Below are 17,390 nucleotides of genomic sequence, written 5' to 3'. Positions count from 1 at the left end.
AATCTCATATTATAACCCAAATTATCGTGTGCATGGGTCCGTGCCTGACATAAGCGATTTAAGGTGACTCAATATCTCAACATTTTATAAAGCAGCTACTACGGTTAAGTTGTCACATCTTTATACTTATAATAAGACTAGTTTCTAAAGTGAGCTTGACATTATGTTATTTTACATGATGCTATGATTCAAATTGTGAAACAATATAGTTTTCTTTTTTCGTCTGAAAGAAACATTTAAGTTGACTTCATATATATGTTATATTTACAAAGCAAGATGGGAGGATATAATTGTTTACGTTAATAACAAAGTTATTTTTTTGTTGTTACATAATTATTGTTGCTGTCGGTCAGTTTAATACTAAATACATGCATATATATTATATATCCGTACAAGGTGGGTAAAAAATAATAAAAAAGAAAGGAAATTGTTATTAGTATTCCAAAAATCTCATTTGACATTCTAAACTTTCTGTAATTAGAAAGAAAAATACACTTATGAGGAGTGTAGATTGAGATTTTTAAAGTGCTAATAACAATTCTCAAAAGAAAAACCAAGTGGATTATTCTGACTTTCTGTACCAATATGGCAATATCTGAGGGGGCCAAATTGCAACAATAGTCTTGCTGCTTGTTTGAATTTTCACTTTCGTTTACCTAGTTTTGCATTCTGGTCTTTGTAGTTTTGTTTTGTTATATTTCAAAAAATTCATATCAGCAATAACTGTAAAAAAAAAAGACAAAATAAGTGTTTTCCAACCGAAATGTCAATTCTTATGGGACATGATATGGATTGGCAGCAATTAAGGAGGATTGCTGTCAAATTTGATCCTAGCTTCTAATCATTTTTAATTAATTGTTAAATGCTTTATATTAATTTTTATTGATTTAAACATTTATTAAAAGTGATTATTGATTAATAGTGCTTTTTATTGGTTTAAAGCATTTATTATAATTTAAATTTTATGTTTAAAATTTGTATTAATGAATAAAAAATATGAATCTTCATTCTAATCCTTAGCAAAGATGAGTTGTAGACTAAAAACATAAGTAAGATCAAAATCTAATTTTAGTCCCTTGATACATTAATCACCTTATTTATTAATTATATATTGATGTTTTAATTATTTCACTTTTTTTTTTCTTCTAATTTTAATTTATTATTTATATTTCGATCTATTTTGTCTTCTTTATTTAGGTACATTAATTTATTTAATATATTATATTATATCCATTTCAGTACATACATTTAGGTACATTAATTCAATTAATACATTTTGGTGCATATATTTCAATACAAACATTTAGGTACATTAATTTAATATAATACATATCGGTACATAGATTTAGATACATTAATTGAGTTTTCCAATTTAAAGAATGTCAAGTAAATTTAATAAAATAAAAAGACTTTTTTGGGTCAAAAAATAAATTCAAATGTGTATGTTAATAAACTCAAATCTCTAATGGGAGGCATTCGATATACATATTAATTAATTTGAATTAAGGACACATTATGACACACCCGATCAGTGGCATACTTGTTTGCTAGACTCTTTTGTCGATCCTGAGCTGCTTTCAGGTTAGACTCAGGTGATGGGCAGCACGCCTTGATTTCGGTCGGGGTGTGTCACATTAAGGGACTATAATTAATATGTAATCTAACGTCAAGGGATTATCAATGCAATTCAGCCAATAAATTCATCACAAGTTGTGCTGGACCTATAAATTTTTTAGTACCACTTGTGCTGGACCTATAAATTCATCACAAGTTGGTTTCAGTTCCTTCAACCAGCTAGCAATAGCGGGAAAACAAAGATGGAAGGTTACTTCTTATTGATCAAAATGTTGGTATTTTCTTTGGTTTCTGTAATTCTGTATTTGGTTCTGAGAGTTGTTCATGTCTATTGGGTAAGACCCAGAAGCTTAGAGAATCAGTTGAGAAAGCAAGGCATCAGAGGCAGATCTTACAAGCTTTTCCGTGATGACATGAAAGAGATGAGCACGTCCAGCAGAGAAGCATGGTCCAAACCCATGTCACTCAACCACCAGATTGCTCCACGTGTCCTCCCATATTTTCATCAAATGATTCAAAAATATGGTAATTCGTAAAAATTTATGCTTATGATCGTAAGTTTTTTTTTCTTGTAACTAAAGATGCAGTTAAATTACATTATTAAGGCAAACTCATTGTAAGGCTTAGCTCACTCCCTCACCCCTCATTATTATAGATACTATCGTTTGTTAAAAAAAAAAAAAACTTGGAAAGTGTTTCGTGAAACTCACTTTCCAAACAAACTTTATACATACTGTGTGATCCCATATATTTTAATTGGTTTAGGAAAAGTGAGTTTGGGGTGGATGGAAACAAGGCCAAGGCTGATAGTAACAGACCCAGAGCTAATCAAGGATATATTAATAAACAAAAATGGGCATTTCATAATGCCACCACTGAATCCACTTGTGAAACTTCTGCAATTGGGCGTCGCAACCTTGGAAGGAGAGCAATGGACCAAACGCAGAAGGATCGTCAATCCTGCTTTCCACCTTGAGAAATTAATGGTAAAATCTAAAGCATAATTATGTTGTTTTTCATTTTTTTAATTTTTATTAAAGTTAAGTTTTTTGTTTTTGAAAAATGAAAGCTAAAAATGTTAAGAAACTGCCCTTATAAAGTCATATGTGAAATTTTATTTCTACATTCTGATTGTTATAGAAACTGTGACAGGGTATGGAGGCTTCATTTGTAACCGGTTGTTCTGACATGATCGATCGATGGGAAAAATTAATTGGTGTTGAAGGATCAAGGGAAGTAGATGTGGCACCAGAATTTCAAAAATTGATTAGTGAAGTTATAGCTCTAACGGCCTTTGGAAGCAGCTTTGAAGATGGGAAGCTATTTGAGCTTCAGAAAAAGCAAGCCGCTTTAATGCGTGAAGCCTATTATGGTTTCTATTTCCCAGGTTTCAGGTTTGATTGACATTTTTGCTAGTAATGTTTTTATTATAAATATGCAGAAATTTTTATCAAGAGGTCAAGTGCTTTCTCAAAAAAGACACTTGAAGGTGCTTTCTGAATAAGGACGTACAAATGCTTCTCTAGAAAATACTTGTACAACCTCAAAGCAATTTTAAGTTTTTATGTCAAACATCAAACATGGTTTGGGGTTTATGGATGGTATTTTTAGTAGTGTTTTATTTTTCTTTCGCTTTATTTTTGTGTTTAGTAAAGAAGAGCGGATGTGGATTTTGTTATAAAGCAGCTAGTTTTCTGTTCTCTGTGCAGATTCATACCCACCAAAAAGAACAGGTTGAGGTATAAGGTGGACAATGAAATCAAAGCAATATTAAGAGCTACAATCAGGAAGAAAGAGCAAGCCATGGAAAATGGTGAAGTGGGTGCAAATAATGATTTGTTGGGTTTACTGTTACAATGCAAAGCACAAGAGGAAAATAGCATGACAATTGATGATGTCATAGAGGAATGCAAATCATTCTACTTTGCTGGCCAAGAAAGCATAGCCACCTTGTTGACTTGGACGATGATTCTATTATGCATGCATCCAAACTGGCAAGAAAAGGCAAGAGAAGAAGTCCTCCGTGTGTTTGGAAAGAAAACACCTGATTTAGATGGCATAAAACACCTCAAAATCGTAAGTTTTCTCTGCACGAGTAATGCTACATTTACTAATTATTTGCAACTCATATCTCTTACAAAGGCGATTCACAATGTGCTCAATAAATGTCTTACTTCGTTACTCATATTTTAATTTTTTTTGCAGGTGTCGATGATATTGACCGAAGTTTTGAGGCTATATCCATCTCTAGTTCTTCTATTTAGGCACACCCACCAGAAAACAAATGTAGGAGGCCTTTCCATCCCAGCTGGGGTTGATTTCGTGTTTCCGATTCTTTTTCTACATCACGATCCAAAATATTGGGGTGAAGATGTTGAGGAGTTCAACCCAGAAAGATTTTCCGAAGGAGTTGTGAAGGCATCCAAGGATCAAACTGCATTTTTCTCATTTGGGTGGGGGCCTAGATTATGTCTAGGGCAAACTTTTGCTATGTTAGAAGGAAAGGTAGCTCTGGCGATGATTCTTCAGCATTTTTCACTTGAGCTCTCACCTTCTTACACTCATGCTCCTGTTATCTCGATTTCCGTAAAGCCAAAACATGGAGCCCCAATCATACTGCACAGGATATAAGATGCTGAAATTGTTGCCCAATAAGTAGATTCGACTAAACGTTGAATCTTCAAGTAATTTGAGTGCACAAAAGATTGTAAAATATTTAATATCGAGTGTAGATGGTTAAAATATTTAACTGAGTGCCGATTGTAAAATATTTAATATTTAATATCGTATGCAAAAATGATTGTAAAATATTCAAAATCGCTGCGATTTCTTATAATAAAACTAGTTTCAAATTAAGTTTAAAATTATGTTAGTTATCGTGATTGTAACCTTATTTTCTTACTCTGCACTCATTTCATTGTTTTTATCCTTTAATTCCCTTTTGATTTTTTAAATTTTAAGTCTCTAGAAGAAGTGTATGAAAGAAATTAAAAGCACGAAAGTCACTTCTCTTTTACCGGATTGATCAATTAAATAATGTGAATAAGGTCTATGATATGAAGTTATAGCAAGTCTCAGTGTGATGAAAGATCCTTTGTAGAGCAGCTCATGTCATGTCACCCGTGCATTCAAGACTAACACAAGAAGAGTGTAACCTTTGGCTCTTGTGTGTCTTGACCATATGAGTGATCCAAGAATTTCTGCAAGGAAGATGTAGCCGACATTTTATGCAGCTTTTACTCATCTTATTACCTTTCAAGATGTTTGAAACAGTGAAAGTTATTTCACTTTTTCCAAAAACCTATCTTGAGTTTTGGTTTTGCAACCCAATAAAATTAAAAGAATAAATCTGACCAAACTCGATAAATCAACCACTTTTGACACACCCCAACCCAGAAAGTCCACTTGAACTCTGAATCGAGCTGTGCTGGCCGACACCTGGAAGGTGACGAAGCCATAAAATGTGATAGTGTATAAAAAGTGAATACATTTGAATCTAGAAGTGTCTAAGTATCAGAGTGCGCTACGAGTGGGAGCGAACTCATTTCACACGCGATGTCAGAGCATAAGTAAGGTACAGTAGTGTGGGTAAGAATCATACCCTTAGAAATATCCATCAATACTAAGATTCGCCACAGATTCTTGTCGATGCAAACTCAGCAGCTAAAACCTGGAGGGCACCAAACAGAAGGTGTGAGTAAGTAATAAAACCAAGCTTCCCAAAGTTATTACTGTTGGAAATGTGCCCTAAAACCAATCATATGATGATACTTTATGGACATTTCACATGTTAAACTAATCTAGTTTAATATTAAGGGCAAACATTATTGTTTGAGCCGTCTCATATAAATGTTATATGTTTAAACGATAAGTCCAAGGAATATGTGATTGGAAGAATGCGATCTAAAGAAGTTAGATTCATGAGACCATTCTTTCGTTGACACATCCTAAACGTTCCTGATCATAGGATTGTCAATTGGGCATTGACAGTCCGTTAAGATCAGTACGTGCTATGTCTTCTCTCAGGGAGAGTGACTAGTCTCGAGTTATTGGTGTGTGTGACATCAAGACAAGTACGTAGGTGCTCAATAGAGAATGAGTTCACTGAACACGATCAACGAAGAGTTCTCATATTCATGTCACATGAGAACTCATGGTTGGGATAATGCAAATTAGTCTTTTGACCTGAGGCATCACAGTTGTCTTGTGGTTAGGTCCTTAATCTTTGATTATGTCAAAGTCACTCCATCATGAGGGTGTCCATGGCATCGTTGGGGTTAAGCCACTTAGCCATGGAGGCAAGTGAATGCGCAACAAGGGATCTTTAACCTTCAAACTGTTTGAGGGAGAATACTCTATGATATGATTTTGAATCTTTGGCCAAAGTATGAATGAGATTTGGGAATGTGTTCCAAATCACATTCAAGGTAATCATATAAGCACAAGACTCACATTGGATAGTAGACATGAATAAACTATCAAACCAAACAATGTGGTCAAGAGTATTGTATTAGAGAAAGACCGTATTGCATTTGTAATCCTAAAACTGAATAGGTTCTCTACCTCTTCTGATTAGCTTGGGTAACCATGACATGCTGCTAGGCGTCAACCATGGTTTGTGGAAGCCCTAAAAGTGTATTATCACTAACGGGAGAATTGAAAGTAAGTTTCAATTCACAATCGATTAGAAAGAGTTTTAATCGCCCACTGCCTCGCTAAAAGGAACCTAATGGATCGTTCACCGAGTAAGGTAGAGTTTGAAGAAACAACGGAGATGAGTAAGAATAATTAAATGGTTTAATTATTTATCTAAGGCTAGGATTAATTAATATGTTAATTAATCAAACGAATAAGTTCGTTAAAGACCTCGGGTTAGTTTTGGGCCGCAAGGCCCAATGGGATTTGAATGTCAAGCCCATTAACTCAAGTTGTATGACAACTTGAATAAACAAAGGGCTTGAAAGCCCAATAAACCTATAGGCCGGCCATGTGTAAAAGAATAGGGCTTTTGGTCCTTATTTGAAGGGACTATATAAAGGACTTTATAGCCTAAAATTTACTAAGGGTTATTTTTGGGGAAAGGATGAGAACACAAGCTCTCATTTCTCTCAAGAATTTCGGCCACCTTGGAGGGATCATCTAGCAATCAAACTCCTCCAAGGTCACTCATTTCTTCTTCATTATGCCTTGGTGATGAATCATTAGAGGTTCTTAATTTTGGGAACTTGGAGAAACCTTTTCATCCATCCAAATCCATGGATCTAAGATGCAAGGAATGAAGGCCCTCTCTTTGGGTGATTAGCCTTTGCTTATGCAAAGAGGAATCTACAAAGGTATTGATTTCTCAACTCACTTTGTTTGAGTTGAGTCTTGGTTCCACCTATCTACAGGCTTTGAATTTCATGGGTAAATGTTTTGTTTTTAAGTGCATACAAGCATGATTCCGCCTTTAATTGTTAATTGCATGCTATTGATGTTGCTTAAATGAACATGTTTTTCACAAATATTCCTTTGAATTACCTCTCTAAAAGTAATGCCCCTAAATGTAAAACCCGTATCGTTTTCCATAAGGCAGTACAACATATATACATATATCCAAACCATACTCAGAAATGACCAAAACCACGGTTTGCCATCAACTCCACCATACATTAATAAGTAGGCCAAATGAACTAAATCAATACAAAGTGATATATCAGTCAGAGTCATCTAAAATGACATGTACAACTTATCCATATCTCATCAATCATGGCTAGCATATAAGTCGGAGTCACCTATAGTGACCTGTACGACTTATCCATATCTCATTAATCCTGGCTAGCATATAAGTCGGAGTCACCTATAGTGACCTGTACGACTTATCCATATCTCATCAATCCTAGCTAGCCAATAGCTCAATAAGTATACCTGCACACGAGTCGGAACCACCTAAAGTGGTCTGTACGACAGGACTGGGTGTAAATAAATACGCTCAAGTGCTACGATCACGTGAAGACTGGGCGAATAATCGCGGGTCACCTACGAGTCGGAACCACCTAAAGTGGTCTATACGACAGGACTGTGCACCTACCTTGAATCCAAGGTGAGCGTAAGGTGCGGGAGGTGAACATCACGTGAAGGACTGTGCCCTGGGCACGGGCGGGAGCACTAACACCGGGGTGCAGGTTTATGAGCTCTCAATGCATCTCAATATAACATGTGGAACTCATGGCAACCAGTACGACAGTATCGAAGTTGCCTAACACATAACTGTAGTCATGCTATAACTCTATCGATTCAACTAATACCATAAACTCACCTAAACTTACCTGGGTGTCTTGAGTTCACCTTTGCACTTGAAAGCATTCCCAATAATTATATGCAAGTAATATACATATGGATATACCATGATGCAATCTAATACTCAACCATGTCGTAGCATTTTCAATTATAAACAATACAGTGAGAAGTGTACAATCAATAACACCCTACTCCCAAACTAATTATTTTCAGGGATAATTATCCATGACAACCCAATTAACACTAATTTAACAAACTAATTCATAAAACTAAAACTTGCCTTTACCAATTTCCTTCGCATTACTCAATTTCCCAAGTAAAGATTTTGTCTCAAATATTTTATGGCTGCATCTAACGTCTTGTTAGACTGCCTACGTACCCTAGACGGGGATCAAGCCATTCGTAGTTCATATAGGTACTTCAAGCATTCACAATAATTATACGAAGGTAATATACCTAATCAATTTAAAAGTGTCGATAGAACTCTCAACAATATGTACGATAAAAAGGAAAAGATCCACTCACCTGGAGTCCACGCTATGATTCTCTAGCACACACATCGAGACGTCCTGAATGATTGGTCCCTGTGACCAATTATCAAATCACATCTCAGAACTCTTATCCGAAGAATAAGTAATTCACATAAAACACAACCTCAATGACATTCTAAAATAGTTTGAGACCCATTGACCACAAGTCAACCATCGATCGTTTACAACCCTGTATAACTTGACCCGGAAGATCCGCATATCAGATTTCTAATCCGCAACTCCCAACGATCCACAATATGTTTCTAGAATAACATATTAAAATTTCATTACGATCCAACGGTCAGATCTCCGCCAATTGCCTAAAACAAGTGGCCGTGAACATTTATTTTACTAACTTACAAATCCAATTCAGGAAGATCCGTAAGTCGGATTCCCGATCCATAAATTCCTATGATCTTTAAATATTACGTATTATAATGTATCCAATTTTGGTGACGATCCAACGGTCGGATCATCGATTTACATTTTTATCAAGTAACGTATCGTAACGAATTTAGGTTCCAACTATCAACCTACGTCATTCAAATGACAAAATTGAATTCAAGACATTTGACATAGCCTAAAAATAGCATTGGCGGCCCTACTGGCCACACGCCGCCGCACCCACCGCCGTGGGTGGCGGTCGGCCGTCCCGACTCGCCGGAAAATCCAACTATTTCCAAAAATTCTCAAACTTCACAGAAATGAATATCTCAGTGAGTGGAGCAACTTTCATACCTGTCACGAAGTCCAAAAGTGGACGGAAGATGGTCAATTTTCCTACAAAGCCGGCGAGTGCCTAAAACTTCTCAACGTCGATTCATCGTCTACGGTGGTCCAACGGGGTCAAGGTTGGTTGGGTTTTGCTCCTGGGATGATGGGCTACAAAGCCCAAGTGGTGGCATCGGCCATCGCTTTGCCGATTTGCCGGAAAATCGAAAAGGGTGGCCGGAGCACCATTGATTTTCGTCAACTTTCGTGGCCTCAAACCGCCCCATACCATGGTTAATCAAGGTGGTTCTTGGGTGGGTTTTGTAGAGGGGAATGAGAGCTTCAAGATGGTGGTGGTGGCATCGAAAAACTCCACTGGAGTTGGCCAGAATCGGCCTTGGAAAATGGACCCGCGGTGGGTGCGGGTGGACGGGAACCACTTCCTTTCTTCTTTTTTTTTTTTCTTTTCTTTCCTCCCTCCATTTCTGATTGGGCTTCCCCCACAAAGTGGGGATTTAATTTAAATAAACACTAAACCTTGAATAACCAATTTCGAACGTCCGTAACTATACCGTTATAATCCGGACTCGCAAACGGCTTTCGCCTATACGTTCGTACCAATGAGTACTACGAGGATATGCTAAAAGAATAAGTCCCACATCTCTCAAGTCGATGGTCAACGGAAGTCAAAGTCCTTACCTCTAGGGCAATTTCGTAAATTCACGCTTTTAAAATAAAATAAAAACGTAAAATTTGGAACGGATTGTCACAACTTTCTGCTCTAAAAGATTTCTTAGATTCAATCACTCACACAGACGAAAAAATGCTAAAATATCTGCATAATATATAAAGGATTGTAACACCGAAACATGATTTGTTAATTCAAGGAAAATAAACCTCAATTGAAAATACATACAAAAGGATCAAACATGAAGTGGGATTTTCCTAAAATTAGCAAAAAGGGCCTCACAAATGCATCCCTAACAACTATCATGAACACAAAAAATAAAAGGAAAGTATTACTGGCACTCCAAAAATCTCATTCTACACTCCTCACAAGTGTATTTTTGTTTCCAAATATAGAAAATTTGGAGTGTAGAATGAGATTTTTGGAGTACTAATAACAATTCTCAAATAAAATAATAAATAAAAATAAAAACATTGCTTAAATTTCATGCAAAGTAAACCAACTCTCATCCATTTCAAGGAATGTATTCATCCACTCCAAATTCAGAGGCCCTTGTTCGCTGCTCGAGCAGTTGAAGAATTCGTCGCCATTGAAACCGAAGTTGAAGTTCTCCTCATGTTTGAAGGCGTCTTGTCTTTCAATTGTTAAAGCATTCACGTCCATTGCTTTGATATTCTTTTGCTCTGTGGACCCTTGCACTGTCTTTGAAACTGCTCTGTTTTGCTTCATCTTTTTGCTCAAATGAGAGTTCCAGTAGTTCTTGATCTCGTTATCTGTTCGACCAGGTAGTCTTCCGGCAATCAACGACCACCTATATTCATAAGCAAGCCAAGTAAAACTGTAACTAAATGTTTAACAAACACAAGAACATTGTAAATGTAAGTTAAGTCCGCTAGTCAGGGCAATGCGCCGCACTCTTACCTGTTTCCCAGAAGCTTATGAAGCCTAAGAATTAAGTCTTCTTCTTGGTCTGAAATATTGCCTCTCTTAATATTAGGTCTAAGATAGTTCATCCATCGTAACCTGCAGCTCTTCCCACATCGCTTAAGACCTGAAAAAAAGAAAATGACATTTTAAGCCTTCTACGCCTATAAGAAAAATTAAACATGAAATGGTTATCAAATGGGCGTTAAATATGCGAAAACCTGCTTTAGTTGCAATGGACTTCCAACGCCTCGGACCGTGGATTTCTATAACTTGAGCAAGTTTTTGGTCCTCCTCTGCCGTCCAGGAGCCTCTGTTTACTTCTTTCTTAGAACTTCGACTGCTAACTGGAACCATTGACACACTTATGTGAGATGATTTGAGGCCTACAAATTAAGAGAGGTGAAAGTATATACTGAGTTTTTGGAGGTATATTTAGGTTGGTTTTTCCTCTTTTTCTTAGCTACCTTTCCTTGGAAGATTTCAACACCAGCTACCCTTGTATTTATACTTGTGGAGACTCGAGAGTAGGACTGTAGTAAGACAGTACATATCTTTCCCACGATGTCGACGTGGATAAATGATTGAAGGAGAAAATTTGTGTGTGAGAGCCAACCGCATCATCATAGAGATTCCTGTATTTTGATTTAATCTAATAGTTGTCATAATCAGAAAATCATACACAAATTTTATTTTATGTTAGAAGAAACATATATACAATACGAATATTATTATAACGTATTCCAAAACTTCTTATTGATGCTAAATGTTTAGTTTTCTTTCATTAATTTGTAATGTTGCTACAGTGACAATCTTCTCGTACCCATGACAATTAAAATAAATAAGAATTTTTCTGATCAAACGGCCCAAATTGTACAATCATGCATGATTAAGAAGATGCATAGGGTTTTAGCATAGTTAAGATAATACGATGACATGGTTGGAGGCAACTGTCACTGAGTGAGGCACTGCAATATACAAACACTATGCATGTGATCCAAGTGGGCCACGACAAAGGAATGATGACAGTATTGAAAGGGGAATTAGGGTTTCAAACTTAATCAGGACAACAAGCGAGTCAATTTAGTGATCAAAACAAACAGTCAAATGCATGATAAAAAATTAGGTTATAATCAGAGAAGAGAATAATAAAGTACAAACCCTAAAGTGGGAGGACTCATACCCTTGCAGTGATTGGTTGGATTCTTTTATTTTTCTCAGAAATAGTATGATGTCCCATATGTCATGTCCTTACAAGTTCCAACCCACATGGCCCAAATATGTTTTTCATGGCACCAAATTCTGTGCCTAATCATGCCTTTTTATTCTGTTTTTGTTTGTCTACATTCTAGGGCATAAAAAAAAAAAAAAATTTAAAAAAAATTTGATTTTTAAGTATATACCGCGAGATTTTTGACAGTTAGCTAAGGGTAAGGTATTTGAGTAAGCAAATTTATTTTGAAGAATTATATAGGCAAAAGTTAATTTTAATGGTATAGATAATTAAGTTTGTAAATTTTGCTTACCATCTTAAAGTAAACAATGTTATCTACCATACTATGAGTAGGCAAATGGGGTCGAACATCTCTTTCTATAGTAAATATTTTTTTTGGAGGAAGATGACAAAACCAATAGATAATGGTAATTGTTGTAGATGAATATATATATAATTTTATCTACTTTGTTTGCCTAATTCATCATGGTGATAAATTTTTGTCATGAGGTGTATTTTTACTCACCACCCTTAAGTGGTGGAGAGATTTTTCAATATATAGAGAACACGGTCCAGTACACTAAGTATAATAATACAATTTGTTGGAAACTTAAAAAAAATTGTATTATGACAATTGATGTACTATACCGTGTTCTTAACACATTAAAAAATTTATTTAAGTAGTTGTAATACTCGCTAACCCACGTAATACTATTCGAAAAATAAAAGGATTTTTTTATTTAACAGCTATAAATTTAGTAATATAAAATATTTTGAAACATAAAAGAACATTTTATAAAAACCTGCAAAAAAAAAAAGGGGCCATGAACTCTATCTTCTACAACTAAACCACAGACCCCAGCTACCCCATCTTCTTTGATGACTGAAGGAGTCAGAGAACCCACTTGGAACCCTGCCATGCACACATAGATTGGGGCCAACTCCAGCGCATCATGTTGCATGAAATCATAGGGTATCCTTTCGGAACTTCAGCCAACTTGAAAAAAGATGTAACTGTATTTAGACTAGAGATTTTTTGTGCATGACCTTTAATTTTTTTTACATATATGACGTGGTATTCATTTTTTTGGACTCTATATATTCTTGGATGGCTGATGAAGTCAGGGAACCCACTTGGAATAAACTGCCATGCACGTATAGATTGGGGCCAATTCCAGCAATCATAGGGTATCATTTGGAACTTCAGCCGACTTGGCAAGAGCTAACTGTTTAAGATGAAATGAAATATTACATATAATCCGTGATATATTCTTTTTCTATCTCACTCATCGGAAACCCACTTAAAACCTGCCATGCTCGTATAGATTGGGAGTCGACTCCAGGACATATATATATATATATATATATATATATATGGCATAAATTCATAGGGTATTCATAACCAGTGATATGGCCTTTTCTCCATCTCACTCGTTTTATGACATGTCAAGTTAGATGGAGAGAGAGCATACATCCTCAGTTGTAACTTTTATAATAATAATCTCTCATGTTTTTAAACATTTACTGAAAGAGAAATTTAATTTTCATGTTATGAAACAGATTGTCGCTTAATTTATATTTTAGTGTTAAAAATATTGAGAATGAGTCTCACATTAATAGGAGGAGGGACCTTGCATGGGCTTATAAGAGATTGAACTACTTCTCATATTGCCAATTGGTTTTATAGTGAAACCTCAACTTTCTTCATGGTATCAGAGCAGGTTGTTTAATGTGTGAAGCCAAACGGCCACATGTGCTCTATGTCATCCCGTTGTGTTGTCCACGTGTTAAGCTCGAAAATTCGCCACACGTGAGGGGTCATGTTGAGAATGAGTTTCACATTGATGGGAGGAGGGACTTTGCATGGACTTATTATAAGAGGTTGGGCTACTCCTCATAACCAATTAGTTTTATGGTGAAATCTCAATTTTCTTCAAAAAATCATGCACATATTATAATATGAGCGAATAAGTAATCCACGTAATGGTGTTGACACTCAAAACTTACTGACAAAACTGTCTCCAAAAATTTAAAAGCCATGTGGACGCATGATTTCCTGCAATGGCCTCTACTGTTAGGAATTAACCATGAACTTTAGGATTGGTTATGTTGGGTCTGCAAATTCAGTAATATTTTAATGAAACCTTGGTTCTCCCAGTTCAAAAAGGTTCAACTCTTTTTTCTCCCTGCAGAGAGTTCCATACACACATTTGAATACAGATGACATGTTTATAGTGGTTTTGATTGAGGATTAGGTAAAAAGTGAGCATTTGCAGCACTGTTTTTATTCATTCTTTATTTAGAATTAACAGAAGTAGTGGATTTACATGTTTTGGAAGAGCATAGTCGGTTGGATCCTAATGAATGGAGTTTACATAATAAATAATTGTATAGCTGCTGGAATTGTTTCATAAGATAACTCTATAAATTAAATCATACAATTGAATAAAATTAAAGAATTATACTCTAAAACGTAGTAGAATGTTGAATTATGATCCCATATCGAAAACCTAATGAAGTTAAATTTTTCTCGTATTAAATGGTTTTAGTAATACTTGCATTACGGGTTTTGTACAAAAACCCATATCCATTGCATTGCACAAATAATTAAGTTCAACAGTATTGAAAATTCTGACGTCTTGAGTTAGGACACTTGAATCAAATCCTCAAAATGCAAATAAAAAAGGGTGTCTCTGAAACTCAAAATAAAAAGTTGTGGAGTAGCAGTGGTCGGTTTGAACTGACTCTGAAACGTTGAAATAGAAATACCTCAAACTTTTTAGATTGGATTATCACTTTCTAACACCAACCACCACCGATGAAATGAAAATAGAAAAAGCAATTCAAACTTCGAAGATCAATGCTAATTGAGTTGTTTTGAGTTGATAATCATGATTAGTAGAAGAATGTTATTACATTGCAAATTGCAGCAATGATATCCTTAACAGTTAGTCATAATCCATCATTGAGCCTGTTGACCCATCAGCATGTGGCGCAGTAATTGGCAATTACCAGATGTTTCACCCAATGTTCTTATGGGAATTACCAGAGCTCCATTAATTTATCTAGAATTTACAAACATCTAAAACCAAGAGTTGAAACCCGCGCCATACAAATTGCCATCATTTAGGGCATGTGAAAAAGCAAACTCTCAATTATATGGCCATGTTCTTGGCACAAGGACCCCAATTTCATTAAGAAATTTGAAATATTAGAATTTAAAAGGCTTTAAAATTGAATAGACTCGATATTGAGACGGGACAAACAGTAATTGTTGTAGATTAAAGTTGTTGGCAAGTTGTCGGTCAAGACAGCGTGTCTATCCTGTCACACTTAAGCTCGAAACCCCCCTCAAAATAGATTATAACTGTTTAGAATGTCGTATTGTAAAATACAATAGTCTTCTTTTGAACAAGTCACTACTGTGATGGTTAGACAATTAGACAAGTTTTCAACAAACTGACTAGCTATCTCAACCTTGATTGTCAAGCCTTTAGCACAAGAAAGCCAAACCAGCAGCAATTTGCTTAGAGAAGGTATACAAATTGAATTCTTGAAGGCACTTTTGCTTTGAGCTGCTGGGTAGCACGATTTCTTTCCTCATCTTCCCTCTTCTTTTCTTCCATACTCTTCTGTGCGGGAACGTCCCAGAAATGTACATCTTGTTGAATTGTAATCTTGTCTTGGCCCAAAGATAATTGATCCGGCCCATACACAAAGAAAGATCCATGCACATGCTAGAGAATTCTAGCAAAGTTCAAGTTGGTAGAAGAGTCTAGAAGAATGGTGAGGATTCCACCAACATACAAGATTAGTGTAGGTAATTCTAGCTTAGGAAGGTAGTGGAATTATCTAGATATCTCTAGCATAATGTTTTCATGCTTCTCCAAGGTTCCATCCATGCCTATAAAAGGAGAAGGCATCCACACCATTTGTAACAACCAAGAGAGAGCAAGTAGCAAGAAGTGAGAGTGTCAAGTAAGAAGTAAGAAGAAGCAACAAAGCTTCTAAGAGTGTTTGAGTGTTTCCTTTTGTACTAAGTTTGTGAGTGAATAAAAACCTTGTGTAATACTTTGAGAATTCTTTCTTTCTCTTGCCTATCAATTCCGCTGCGTTACATTTTTTCTTTGTGAGATAAACCTCTCCAAGTAGTGAAGCATTTTTAAACCCCCAACAAAGTGGTACCAGAGCTATGGCAAGCAATGCTATGGCAGCCTTCCAAGTTCCAGTGCTCGACAGCAACAACTTCGACAATTGGAGTATCAAAATGAAGGCCCTTTTGGGTGCACACGATGTCTGGGAAATCGTGGAGAAAGGCTACACTGAGCCAGAAGATGAAGCTACTCTGTCTCAACCCCAGAAGGAGAGTTTGAAAGATTCAAGAAAGAGAGACAAGAAGGCTCTCTACCTCATCTACCAAGCATTAGATGACAATGGCTTTGAGAAGGTCTCGAGTGCAACATCTACCAAGCAAGCATGGGAGAAGCTTCAAACCTCTTACAAAGGAGCCGAACAAGTGAAAAAGGTTCGTCTTCAAGTATTAAGAGGTGAGTTCGAATCTCTACAAATGAAAGGGTCTGAATCAATCTCTGATTATTTCTCAAGAGTCTTAGCCATTTCCAATCAATTAAAAAGAAACGGAGAAAAGTTAGAAGATGTTAGAATTATGGAGAAGATACTACGCTCGTTGGACCCCAAGTTCGAGCACATTGTCGTGACGATTGAAGAAACTAAAAACTTGGAAGAAATTAGTATAGAGCAATTAATGGGTTCGCTACAAGCATATGAAGAGAAACATAGGAAGAGGCAAGGGAATGATGAGTAGCTCCTCAAGACACATATCCAGCCAAAGAAGAAAGAAGAAAGCTTCAACAACGAGAGAAGCCAATACGGAAGAAGTCGTGGTCGAGGTCGCGGACGTGGACATGGGCGTGGATGTGGTTGGAACTTAAACAACCATAGCAACTACGAAAGAGGAGAAAGCTCAACAAAAGGTCGTGGAAGAGGACGCTCAAACTCAAGGTATGAAAAATCTCAAGTTCAATGCTATAATTGTCAAAAGTTTGGGCATTATGCTTGGGAATGTAGAGCTCCAAACAGCAGACTTGATGAGAAGGTCAATTATGTGAAAGAAGAGAAAGAAGAGAATGGTATTATGCTACTAGCATGCAAGAACAATGATGGAGACCAAGACTATACATGGTACCTTGACACCGGCGCTAGCAACCACATGTGCGGAAGAAGAAGCATCTTCGTAGAGCTCAATGAATCAGTGAGTGGCAACGTTTCTTTTGGAGATGAATCCAAAATACCCGTAAAAGGAAAAGGTAACATCCTTATTCCCTTGGAAAATGGCGGTCACCAATTAATTTCAAATGTCTACTACGTGCCCAATATGAAAAGCAACATTTTGAGTTTGGGTCAACTCTTAGAAAAAGGTTATGATTTTCATACGAAAAATTATATCCTT

General features: G+C 36.2%; 2 protein-coding genes across 2 annotated transcripts; one reads left to right on the top strand and one right to left on the bottom strand.

Annotated features, from left to right (window-relative positions):
• The first annotated feature begins 1,780 nt into the window (after positions 1–1,780).
• LOC103952754 (cytochrome P450 72A397-like) lies at positions 1,781–5,201 on the top strand. The gene is made up of 5 exons (XM_009364432.2): positions 1,781–2,100; positions 2,341–2,561; positions 2,728–2,969; positions 3,285–3,651; positions 3,781–5,201. The coding sequence occupies exons 1-5, from the start codon at positions 1,818–1,820 to the stop codon at positions 4,204–4,206; spliced, it is 1,539 nt and encodes a 512-aa protein (XP_009362707.2). The 5' UTR covers positions 1,781–1,817; the 3' UTR covers positions 4,207–5,201.
• A 4,764-nt stretch (positions 5,202–9,965) lies between these two features.
• LOC103952765 (transcription factor MYB114-like) lies at positions 9,966–11,181 on the bottom strand. The gene is made up of 3 exons (XM_048587056.1): positions 10,929–11,181; positions 10,705–10,834; positions 9,966–10,594 (listed from the first exon to the last, which is right to left on the bottom strand). Exons 1-3 carry the CDS (start codon positions 11,062–11,064, stop codon positions 10,261–10,263), a joined length of 600 nt encoding a protein of 199 aa, XP_048443013.1. The 5' UTR covers positions 11,065–11,181; the 3' UTR covers positions 9,966–10,260.
• Between the last annotated feature and the right edge of the window lie 6,209 nt (positions 11,182–17,390).

Source organism: the organism of the source record quoted next, unplaced genomic scaffold (genome assembly GCF_019419815.1).
Source record: "Pyrus x bretschneideri cultivar Hongxiangsu unplaced genomic scaffold, Pyrus_bretschneideri_v1 Contig1, whole genome shotgun sequence".
Classification (NCBI taxonomy): domain Eukaryota; kingdom Viridiplantae; phylum Streptophyta; class Magnoliopsida; order Rosales; family Rosaceae; genus Pyrus; species Pyrus x bretschneideri.
This window is presented reverse-complemented; position numbering and strand designations above follow the sequence as displayed.